Source organism: Coturnix japonica, chromosome 8 (assembly GCF_001577835.2).
Source record: "Coturnix japonica isolate 7356 chromosome 8, Coturnix japonica 2.1, whole genome shotgun sequence".
NCBI lineage: Eukaryota > Metazoa > Chordata > Aves > Galliformes > Phasianidae > Coturnix > Coturnix japonica.
This window is the reverse complement of record NC_029523.1, coordinates 26,660,726-26,673,409: the sequence shown is the minus strand read 5'-3', so window position 1 is coordinate 26,673,409 and position 12,684 is coordinate 26,660,726. Positions and strand designations below refer to the sequence as shown.

Below are 12,684 nucleotides of genomic sequence, written 5' to 3'. Positions count from 1 at the left end.
GACTGGTCACTTGAGATATAAACAAAATGAACACTTCTGAAATGTTGTTTAAAACAAGTTGTAAAACTAAAGGGGAATGAAAACATTTGTCTGATGCTGAAGAAAACCCACTTTGTAACTCATCTCATCTCTTAAAAATTCTTTCTGTAGAAGCTTTCTTGTCACAGTGATCACATAAATACACAAAGGAGCTGTTTCTAGGCAATCCAGTGTGGCTAAAATGTGCCACAGCTGTTCAGCGCTAGCTCTGCTTGTCTAGCTGCTTTCCTTTATATATAACTATAGGTTAGTCCACTACCTGATGCAGGCAGAATTTCCTTCCTTCGAGCTCCTCCAGTCTCAGTGAGATACCACACAGGTGAGACTGTAGACCACTGCTGTCATGCTAAGGTTTCACATTCCCTGAATTTTTGGAATGAAGAAAAACATTTACCTGTTCAAATCACGGTGTATGATGGGCTGTGTGAGGTTGTGGAGATACTCCATTCCTTTGGCAACATCTACAGCAATTATTAACTTAGATTGCAGATCAAGAGTTCTATATGTTAGGAAAAAATATAGTATTACTCAAAGTTAATAAACAGAGAAAAGCTATATAAGTCATTCTTATCTTAGGACTATGAAAGTTTACCAATGTTTTAAATACAAAATTATGTTATATAATGTATTGTAAATATATGTAATAGAACAAAATGACTAAATCAAAATTTTTGATGACTTCTTTATTTCCCTTGTATACCCAATAGTCTGAATCAAAGCCATTTTAAAAATATATATATTTTTTTCCAACCGTGCTCCTTTTACTATTATTTTAATCCCAAATGAAAAGGATTCACATCAGAACTCATGTATTTGTAGTCCAAATTCTCTACAGGTCCTTGCAAAGAACATGTTGGAATACCTCTTTTGTTCATGAAGCAGGGAGAAGAGCGATCCTCCGGAAATGTATTGAGTGACAATAGCAAACTGACTTGGGTCATCCAAACACGCCCCAACAAACTGGATAACACATGGATGATTCAGTCGACAGAGAATGGAAACTTCACGGCAAAACATGTCAACATCAGACTTGGAGCAGTAGGTGTTGGCTCGATAGCTTAGAATTGACATGAGAGAAGTCAGTAAGACAAAAATATCATAAAATCTTATTTTTTTAAAAAAATTTTTATACTTCAAACTCTATAATTAGCCAAACAGAAAGGAAGTCTGGTAAGCTTACCGTTTAATTGCTACGATTTTATTTCTGCAGCGTCCCTTATATACTTTTCCAAAAGACCCTAAAATGTTTTAAGACAAATAAGCATAAAGATACCCTTCATGAACATCAAGCATTTAGAATTGAGGCTTTCTTACTCCTGGTACCTGAGCCAATGATCTCATGGAACTCTATTTCAGAGAGCTGAAGATGGAAGTGTGATGGCAAACCAGCACGAAGGAGGAGCACATCTGCCTTTTCTGCAAAAGAAAGCACTCAACCGATTGGTAAAATGCAGGGTTACAGGTGCAGAATATCAGTGTCTAACTTCACAAAACCATTCTACAGTAAATGCTGTCTCTCTTCCTGCATACTGGTTGGCAGGTAATCCTGTCCTCCTTTTTTTTTAAACTAGATTTACCCTTTCCAGTAACCACAATAAACCCCAGTAACAAAGAAATAACTTCAATGTTGAAGCTGCCTTGTTCCTTGTGTTTAAAACTTATCACTAATGAGCACTGTCCCATGAGCATATTCCACCCATGTTGGATAAGGATTGCATAAAAACCTTTACATGGAGAGTAATTTCCTTTCCCTCTATACTTGATGCTTATCACTAATGCAGTGTGTGTTATTCCCCACCTACTTTCCAGTGATGTTTGCAATCTGAATTTTACAACATAATTTGGTTAACAGACATCTCTATCTTGAGAATGCATTTGGTTTATTGCTATATAATCCATCAGAATATTTCTCAGTGGAGCATTTAAATGCTGCTATGTAAAGGATATAAGGTTTTGATTACATCCAGAGTAAATACTGGTAAGGAAAAATTGAAAGGACCATAGAAAGTGACATATTTTGAAGCATGAATATTCATCTGAATGTTTTAACTGGAGTTATTTCAGAATAACACAATATATTTTGGGAATAATTTTTCTTGTAGAGATCACTCAGGCATTTTACAGGGGATTTCAGCAGCATCCTTTTCTCCACAACAAAACAACCAACCAACCAAAGGCATATATATTTATTAATGTAAGCTAAAATAGGGTAAATAGAGGAATTGTGCTGTGGAGAACCTCTGCAGACAATGAGAAGAAAAAATCTGAACCGTTTCCTAAATCTATCCCAGGTAAGTCCATCTGCTGCCGTGCAGAACATCGTGCTTGTGTAGAAAAAGAAATCCAAGAATCGTGAGTCTTGCATCACATGTTTAGGCTAAACAGCACCTTGGGTAAAAGAGTATAAAGCTCTGAGTTTTGCCTGGTTGTTGAAAATACCTTTAGTCATGCTTTTAATCTTTCCCAGCGGGGATGGAACTGACACATAGGAACCATCTGAAAGACAAGAATAAAATTAGCTCTATGGAATTCATAGGCACTGTAAACATACTAGTAAATATACTGATAAATTAACAAGGAGGAGGCTGCTTAAAGACCAGCTACAACAAAAACACCAGGATGTGTATATAAACACACGACAGGACTGTGACTTGTTATGCTGCCGTGTTCTTGAAAGGAATTTGTTTATAGATGTACTAAACATAGAACAAAACCAACTTTTGCTAATGTAAAAAAGACCTAAGACGAAAACTGTGGTCTTTTGTATCAGCCAGGCTTTGTAAAGGCACTCAGACCTGATCAAGAATTCTGACAGCTGGGCTGCTTTTATTTTACAAAAGACCTCAGCTTTGTCCGTGTACCAAAACCATCACTTCTTGTTCTTTGACTTAAATGAAAGCTAAATCATTTCTAACAATCAGAATTAAAAATTCAGCTGTGTTAATACCCAAACTAATATCCAATGCATGCATAAACTCAGTCTTCTGTAGATCTACGTACATTCCAGATACCCTAAACCTAAGCCTTAGCCTGTGATACAGCTATGCAGAGCTGGAAATGTAGGAAGGAGACAGATCCTGCTGTTGGCCACAGGGCTTTTCCCACTTCCATGGCAGGAAGAACCAATGACCAGGACAACACACAGTGTATATTGTATTTACCATCCCTGCAGACAGCATTCTCAATTCATTGTAAAATGCTTTGTTTATCTGCTTGTGCTATTGCCATTCAGAAGCCAATAAAAATTGGTAACTTTGTAGCAAACAGGGTAATTAATTCTTCCCAAGGGAGACAAAGGTATTCAAATACATAAAAATATAAAGGGGACTGAGTATGGAGATCCATGGAGTATTGGTAATGAAAAATCTATCAGAGGCAGACAGCAAAAAGAGAACGGCTAAACGAAGTATTAAGGATGTAGAAAGGTGTGAGTAATTGTTGGGCAATTACCACCTTTCAGCTTTTGGCTTTTCTTTCTAGAGAGCAATATGGAGCGAGAATTTTATTTAAAGGCAAAGGGAGAATTTGAACAGAAATAGACAATGTGTAAGATGGGAAGTAGTGATTTTCATGACACTGATCTTTGTGACAGACAGAACTGATCCAAAGCATCAGTGAAGTTCTCCCAGGGATTCAGTGCTCTTTGGATCAGAGCACTCAGTCAGGATTAAAGTGACCTCTCAGACCATACCTCCTCCAGGCTGTGAGTATTCATTACAGGGTGATTCATCCTGAGGCCTTTTGTAGTGCTTCAGTAGGGTCACAATGGCATCATGACCTGGGAATGGAGGTACGAGGGCTTGCATGTAAGTTCAATTGTCAGTAAAAATTTTTTTATGTATAAAAACAGAATTATGTGTATCTAAAACATGTAAATGAGAATAACACTGAAATACTTTAGATGAGCGCTGCTTTATGTCCTAAAGCGCACAAGATGTGCACTCTGTATTTCTGCAGACAGTTGCTGTGCTCATTGTTCTTCTTTGGGGAAGAGCAGAGCAGTGTGTGCACAACACGCTCCATCTCTTGGATGTCTGATGTGCAAAGTTCTGCTTGGTAAAGCTCAAAAGTCTCTTCTAAACATTTCAAAGCTGATTTTTCCCTCAGTATATTTTGAGCAGAATATTTTGCCAACATGTTGTTATTAAAAGGGCCCTGAAGTCTGTTTTGCTATCTACAGTCATTCTCATGACATTACTGCAGTGCCTTGGAGGATCGAAACCGAACTTATGTTTTTTCCCACTGCTGTTGTGCAGAGGTTTTTGCTCTTCTCTCATCCTGCTCCCCCAGCAGCACACCCAGCATTGCTGACAGCTCATCTCCACAGCAGTGGGTCCCCTTTGGAGCAGCAGGAGCTGACTCTGCCCTGACATAGGCAGGTCATAGAATCACCTATCTCCTGCCCATACTGTTCCTGTATAGATTTCTGTAGAAAACAGAAATACCTTTCTCATAAGCCCACATTAAGCAGGTCTGCTCATCCTTTTCTCCACTGGACCTGCTGGGATCACAAGCGACCAGATTCATATCAGCTCCATTATCCAGCAAAAACTGCACCAGACGAATATGGCCATGGTAGCAAGCACAGTGCAGTCCTAGAACATCAGAGACGTGTGGGAAGCACAGCTGTCAGAACACATCTTAGGACTTGCACCAATACCTACAAAGCACAGATCTATTTACCTGATGAAGGAATATATTGTCAAACAAACACCCAAGGCAACAGCTGGAAACAAATTTGAGCTGCTAGAACCCATCCATTGCCTGCTATACAATGTGACAGCATTCACTCTTCCACCTACAAATCACATTTAACAACTTTGTATGCAAGGAGAAGCACAAAGAAACAAAGAAGCCACTCTTTTTTTCTTTATCTACTGTCCAGACCCGAGGAGGGCAGCCCTTCAAACATAGTATCCCACTTGCCCTAGCAGAATAACAATGAGGCCCAATTCTTGACTGCTTAGAAGCCCAGACACAGGGGGATCATTTTAAGGTCAGGTTTTACTATTAATATACAGGCTAACAAGCTTGACTCATCCTCGCTGAGCTCTTAGTATTTTTCTATGCCTTTTAGCCAAATGCATTTAAAAATTAAATAAATCAATCAAATTGAGATCTCTCTGAGAGGTGACTGGACTCTGATCATTGACTCACCGTGTTAATTACCTTGAAAATTCTGATTGTGTATAGCTTCCATTTTTTTTGTGTGGTGCTGGTATATGATTCACACACAATGAGGGTGATGATGTTACCTGTATGTCCATCTCTTCCCTGGTGATTGATGCTTACGACATTCTGGTCGAGAAGGAATTTCACAAGTTCTATGTTCTTTCCATAGGTGCAAGCACTGCAAAAAGTGAAAGGAAAAGTGAATGTTGCAGCACGTGGGAAGGTAGATACTTTGGGTACCCAAAGACTTCAAAAGAGCTACAGAGAGATAAGAATGGAGTAGAGGACTATGAGAAATGTGTAAATGCATGATTAATCCATGAAAAAAATAGATGTTCATTTCTGTTGCCTCATAAGCTTTCTTGTACATTCTTGTACAAATTAGTATTGCACAGTATACAAAATTAACACACTGTTTTCCAGCATGCCTCTTAACCAGCATTAGCAGCCTCACAGCACCGTGACCGATCTTTGTTCTGCCACCTCATTTCCAGGTCAGAATGTCTGGAATCCAGGAAGTTTCTGGACAGAACTCCAATACCAATTTCAAAAGCAGACAGCAGGAGAAACTGTTACCCAAAGAGATGCTGATGAATCTGACATCCTTCCTACATTTATTTTTCTCCCTTGCTCTCTCCCCTCCCTCACGTGTCCTCTCCCATATATGAAGGTATGAATTTACTATCTGGGCTGTTTACAAGGCTGGATAGTGATAGGACAAGGGGGAATAGTTTTAAACTCTGACAGTGGAGGTTTAGGTTCGGTATTAGGAGGAAGTATTTCACTCAGAGGGTGGTGATGCGCTGGAACAGGTTGCTCAAGGAGGTTGTGGATGCCCCATCCCTGCAGGCATTCAAGGCCAGGCTGGATGTGGCTCTGTGAGCCTGGTCTGCTGGTTGGCAACCCTGCATATGGCAGGGGAGATGAAACCAGATGATCATTGTTGCCCTTTTCAGCTCAGGCCATTCTGCGATTTTATGATTCTTTTTGGGTGTTGTGTTGCACGCACCTTCATGTGTCCATCATGGTGTTTCAAGCACCTCACCTGTGGAAAGCCGTTTCACTGAAGATGTTCTCCTTGGTGAGACTTTCTGTTCCCGAGAGTTGAATCATTTCTTTGACCACATCAAACTTCCCGCTGTAACAAGCACTAAAGATAAAGGGTTGTTAACAGTGCCGATTTTTCAGTTAGGCCCTAAAAGTGAAAACCAGATTTCCTCACATGACTCACAGGTGTAACGGTGTATCTCCATAGATGTTAACCACATGGGGCTGGACTTCAAAGCTGCTCTGCAATAAGAACTTGACAATTTCATGGTGCCCAAATCGACAGCAGAAGTGCAGAGGAACATGGTCTTCATTGTCCTGAGCATTCACTGCCATTGCACCCAGAAGGAGAGCAAAGGGAGTATTTTATATTTAATAAAGCTTTATGTACATTACAGATGAATTGTGAAACCTCTTAGAAAACGTTGATGGTTCTTTTTCTTTAAAGCTGAAATTTCTGTGACCTGTTATGAATCAGAACAACCCTATTTGGGGTCATCTGTATTGCATCATCAAGTCCACTTTCTGGGCTTAGAGTATATAACTGCTTTGTTCCAGTACGGAATGTTTTCACACAGCCTTTAGAAAGCTGTCAGTATGGTACAATGCTGAACAAATTTATGATCCAAGTATAAATGTAATTGTTTTTAAACACTATATTATCTTCATATAATATCAACAGCTGAATAAAATCAGCTACACAGTGAGAAAATGCATTTAAACAGAATGAAGGAAACACAGTAGGATATATTTTTCATGGACACTCTTAAAATATAAATACATAAAATATATCAGGTAAAAAAGGAAAGGGAGAATTTATTCAAATTTCTGGATTTCCAGAGTTTCCATTTTGTTAAATATTTATTTTCCCCTCTGAGGATGATTATATGTGTGCTTAACATTCCTCACTGGATATTACAGAGGATGGGAGTGTTCTTTTAAAAAACATGGAATTATATATTAGAATGGGCAAAATTAGAGGCATAAAATATTACAGTTAGACAGAGTTGTACTTATCTCTGTCTGTTGAACATACTTTCTGTGATCATTAGTATTTTTTTTTCTATATTTAGGTAGAGTACAGCACAACTGATTGATGTCATAATTGCAAGACCTGACAAATCCAGTTCACTTTGTCCAACATTTTGTTCTCAATTCACAAAACCTTTGACATTAATAGACTACTGAGGAGTAATACGCCCATTAGAAGTGTCCAGACTTGCAATATGTGGGCTTTTTACAACTGCTAGGTACAAACATTTCCTATAGCTGACCCTCCCTGGGACAAAGGACACACCACATGCATTCTGAGGTTCCTTCTTGACACAATTTTCTGTGAGTAAAAAGAACAATGAATATTAGAATATAACCACGTTTTAGAACTTTTTAGAACTTTTCTGAAGTAATGCTGGATGATCACAAGAGAGGGCAGTCCTTTCAGCTGAAAGGAACTTAAAACTTCACTGATGTCTTCTGACAGAGAACTCCAAAGATGAATTACATTTCAGACTAAAAAAAAATTGGCCGAATAAACAAAAAAACCTACCAAGCTTGTGGTCTGCAAATTTCATTAACTGCCTTTGCCAACCTTTCCAGCAGCCTTATGTACAAGGGAGTGAAAAAAGGAAATTGTTTTATTTTGCTATTCCAATATTATTTTTCACTTTATAGATTGATGTGACATGTTAGCCTTACTTTTTTATTGTGATATGGTGCCAGACAGATTCATTCTGAAGTGCAATAAATAAGAAGGAAATAAATGTCAAAGTTTTGTAATAATAAATGTCAGTGCTTTACAAAGTGTACACAGAGAATGGCCTGAAGGACATGAGGGGTGTCAAGGCCATGAGCTTCTATAGAATATTCCCACAATTACACCATAGAATAAGGTGTAAGGGGGCAGAGGAAGGAATTGTGCACCTTCTCCTTCATTTTGCAGTTAGAAATGGTGTCAGGTTCTTGAAAGCCCTTTACTTCTTGGAGAATATATAACTACAACATATAAACCTACAACATAGGATGATGGATTTTGTTTTAATTGATACCTAACGTTCATAGAACACATAAATAAACAAGAAGACTTTCGTCACAGTTCAACCCACTATGCATCTCTCATACATTTTCTCTTATTATAAATAAGAATTCCACAATGATGGATATGAAGCTTGTGCAGCATAGTGAAAGGTGCACTGAAAAGATTCAATTTCTTTTCCTATGTTGTTTGTGTACCATTTCAATGTCTTGTCTGAGTTATTTTAAGTTGACCGCTTTGTAATTTTGACTTAAAATCCTTCATCTTTATTTCATTCACTGGAAGTTCACTGTGCATCTCAGATATTTAACTGGAGATATACATTACACAGCGAAGTCTTCTCTGAAGTACTGTCTCAATAATATTATCTTGTATGTAAATCTTTATTTTGTTTTCTGCTATTGTTTTTCACCTCAATTCCTGGAAGCAGAATACACGTGAGATGGCAGCTCAAACCAAGCACACGTAACAAATGAAGAAAAAAATTCCTCAATTGTTTCTTTTTTTCTTTTGTTTCAGTTGTCCAAAGGCAACAGAAGAACAAACACACACATACTGTTAGGAGGTGAAACTCAATACTGAAGACCTGACTCTGTCTATTAGAATACAGTGAAAGTTGATTTTTTAAAATACTTTTTCTTACCATCAACTTTGCTTCCTTCTTCCATCAGCAGCTTTGTAATATTGAGAAAGCCTTTGGCAGAAGCCAAGTGGAGAGGCCTGTCTCCAACTTCTCCACTTGCATTCACATCAGCTCCAAACTTCAGCAGGAGATGAGTAACCTAAGTGGTTCATCAACATTGATTAAAATATCACATGAAAATCTTGTTCTTTTTTTTTTTTTTTTTACAAAATCAGATAGAACATTGCACTGGGTAATACTTTATGTGCACACCTCCTTAAAGTTGAAATGGGGAGAGGAGATCCAATAGAAAACTTACGTTTAAGTTATACATCTATGAAAATACTAAAATGCTCACAGAGATATTCCTTATCTCAGATGGGATGTGTGGTAAACAGCTGGACACAAGGCCTGCATTTGTTTAAATGACCAGTCAGCATAATAAAGTGTCCTGGATGTACTGGACAGAACTGTTCAGAAGCTTCCTTTGTGACCACAAAAGCACTGGATGTGCTCTTCACATCATCTCACAGGACTGCAATGATTGGTGCTGAGTGGTTCATGGCAAATAAGGAAAGCAACCTCTCAGACCAACACACAAGGTGTTTCTTAATGTGCCTGGGTGGTGAGGTGCTTACATATGAAAGAAGAAGGTCCAGCATAGAGGATTGAATACAGATATTTCCTGTTAAAATTCAGACAACAGGGCAACCAGAGACTGACTTCAGTATATGAAAGCTTTTCACAGTAGTTCCCCCAGAACTGTAATTCGGATATGTAACAACAGACCTACAGTTGCCTGGAATGTTCCACCTTCTGTCTTTCTGAAATCTTCCCACCGTGTTACCTGTTCATGGCCATAATATGCAGCAATGTGCAACGGGGTGAAGAAAACTGCATCCTGAACATTCACATAAGCCCCATGCTGCAAAAGAATATCAACAGCCTGGAAGAATGCAAAGAGAAAACTCCATTTAGAAGCACTATACATGTGGAGTCATCCAGTAAAACAAGATTTCAAAACATTACATCACCAGTTTAAAAGAAACAAAATGCCCTAAGCAACCTAAACAGCAAAGAACTAAGTACAACATGTAAAAGTGACAAACTTAAATAAACTGAACACTGAATGTCACTGATGCTTTATAAATCAGGCTGAAAACGTGTTTGCCAGTAAAAAGCCTGATTTGCAGCATAGAAGCCATAGAAATGAGTCCGTCCTTTAATTTTCTTTTAATCGTCCTGAACAAAGAGCAGTAAAAGCATCAGAGTTCTCCTAAGTAAGTAAAACATAATACAAATCCTTTTAAAAGTAAATCTGTGTAGGTAAATCCTCAGCATAATTTACTGATTGTGTACAGATTTATTTGTGTTCTAAAATTTAATAACTGTGTTTTCTTTCAAATTAGCACTTGGTACAGACTTTCAGGAGGCCAATGCTGTCACGAGCAGCCAGTAATTACCAAAATGGACTATCTGAATAACTTGCAGAACACAACCTGAATGAAGCTGCTTTGGATTATTTACTGAAGCCTACAGAACTGCCAATGTGTTGGTTTTTTTTTTGTTTCTTTGAGGCACAAAGGAGCCTATGCACACTAAGTGCTGGCAGCTGGGTTATGTGGGCAGTTCTACATGTCATTCTGATCAAACTTGAAATTTTCTAATGATGATGAAAGGTGCAGATGACTGTGAGGCATCTGCAGGGAAACACTTCCCTGGCAATCTGCAGAAGTCACAAAGAAGGGGAAACAGCCTCTTGGTGCTGTGCTCTTCACTCCTGTACCTGCCACTGAGATTTCCTCTGATGATGCCAATTAATCCCATCTATGATAATGCACAATTCTCTCAACTGCTGTCTAAGTTAAGACTATTGACTCATTCCATACATGCAGCAGTTCAACCAGTCAGTTAAATCCATGTCATTCACCAGAACTCAGATGACTAGAGCCTGTTACTAAGCAACATTAGTGTTCAGAGATTATTTCTTTACATAGTTTAAATTGAAATGCTTTTTTTTTTCCTCCATGTGACTGCCAATACATTTGCACTATCATGTAAGACATGAGGGCAGATGAGAGACTACAATAAGCTTTTATATCTTCCTTAGCTGGTCCATTCAGATGAAGCAGGCCACTGATGAAATACATAAGAAGAGATTCAGGTAATGACCTCCTGAAACATAACGATCTACTCAGGTTTGCTTTTGCTAAAGGGTAGCCACAGATGCTGTGTTCCCTTTTCATTTCCCATAGGGAAAAGGAGAAACTCACCTGATGATGCCCAGCTATGGTGGCAATGTGAAGTGCTGTCAGAGCTCCGTATCCAACCTGCTGAATGTCGGCTCCGCCATGCAGCAGTGCTGTTATGAGTTCTGTGTTGTCCTATGGGGTGTGCATATCAAGTGTCTTATTTCTGCAGTAACAAACAAAGCTGGCCCATCCCAAATACTGAAAATAAATAGGAGGCTGTCTTTCCTCCTAGACTCAGACAAAATTCCAAATGCTGCTGCTCACATCTTTCTTTCCACTCCTAATGCTCTTGGCAATAGCTAGAACATTGCTACACTGGGAATTCAGTGTCTTCTTTGCACAAATTACAGCAACAGCAATAAAGAGAGAGCTCCTCTATCCCAGGATGCACTGCATAATTCAATCAATACTTGTAAAGCAACACCATATCCTCATGGATGACAATGAAAAAGCATATGTTGATTTCCCATGCATGTACTCTTTGTAGGTAGTTTTCCTGCACACTGTAAATGTAAAATTGATATTTTCACTAAAAGCAGCAACTAGAGAGTTCAGCTGAAGAGTGCAGACAACTAAAGCTAATCCCTTCTGATTCCCTGTCATCACTTTCATGCAAAATAATTTACCCTATAAGCTGCCAAGTGCAGAGCAGTAAATCCATTTCTTGTTAATCTGGATGGGCGCAGTCCTTTTAGCATAAGAGTTCTTATATGCGATTTATTACCTTTAAAATGAAAGTTGGAAATAAGAATCATTTACACACACACCACAACAAAAAAAGCCACGCACAGGAATAAAAGTGTGAGTTTGAAAATAGAAAGAAATATGTTCATGAAATATTGCACCCTCAGAATCAAATTAGGTACCACTGCTTTACCCACTGACAGAAGCAGACCTGGCCATGTACAGCCATACTATTCATAATCCAACAAGGATTGGTTAAGGAGAGCCACACTTCTAAATAAGCTGAACCCTCTTTTAACATCCAGACTATGCTGCAAAGAACTGCATAGATTAACAGATGCTTCCTGGAGCTCTGGTTTCTCAGCCACAGAACTACTCTGTCCATTCAGAAATGAAGCATTGCTCTCCCTCTGTCTACAACATTATTACAGGGACAGCAGTTTTAAGGGATGCTGATGACCATTGGCATGGGCAAGTAACTTCATTTCTATCTTTCTGATACGGTGATGACCTCAAAAATATACCTCCTTCTGAATAATCATGGCAAGCCGCAGCATTTTCCATCTAGACTGAAGGCCTCAGAATTGATGAGTTTCTCCTATAGATAACCTTTGGCTATTTATTATACCACCATTCTTGTATTATCTCCTACTTTCTTACTTTACACTCTTTTAACTACTGTGATATACAACACAGGTGTTTTCACTGTACTAGAAAAATGGATGCTTTATGGATGGCAAGCATATTCAAACTGGCTCCGTGTCCTGAAATCTGTAGCATGTACAAAAAACATAATTGTATAAAAGTACTACATAACAAGTAAAGAGTAATGAACT

General features: G+C 38.5%; 1 protein-coding gene across 2 annotated transcripts in view; it reads right to left on the bottom strand.

Moving 5' to 3' along the window:
* The window catches only part of LOC107317798 (serine/threonine-protein kinase TNNI3K), a 39,745-nt gene that overhangs the window by 24,532 nt on the left and 2,529 nt on the right, over nt 1-12,684 (bottom strand). For both annotated transcript variants that reach the window (XM_032446366.1, XM_015870887.2), the window contains exons 4-17: nt 11,791-11,888; nt 11,186-11,296; nt 9,760-9,858; nt 8,934-9,072; nt 6,443-6,587; nt 6,257-6,361; nt 5,295-5,389; nt 4,485-4,634; nt 3,731-3,817; nt 2,479-2,535; nt 1,363-1,455; nt 1,220-1,277; nt 902-1,096; nt 434-538 (exon numbers count right to left, since the gene is read on the bottom strand). In XM_032446366.1, the coding sequence (XP_032302257.1) occupies nt 434-538; nt 902-1,096; nt 1,220-1,277; nt 1,363-1,455; nt 2,479-2,535; nt 3,731-3,817; nt 4,485-4,634; nt 5,295-5,389; nt 6,257-6,361; nt 6,443-6,587; nt 8,934-9,072; nt 9,760-9,858; nt 11,186-11,296; nt 11,791-11,888 (1,537 nt within the window). The remainder of the gene's footprint in view (nt 1-433; nt 539-901; nt 1,097-1,219; nt 1,278-1,362; nt 1,456-2,478; nt 2,536-3,730; nt 3,818-4,484; nt 4,635-5,294; nt 5,390-6,256; nt 6,362-6,442; nt 6,588-8,933; nt 9,073-9,759; nt 9,859-11,185; nt 11,297-11,790; nt 11,889-12,684) is intronic.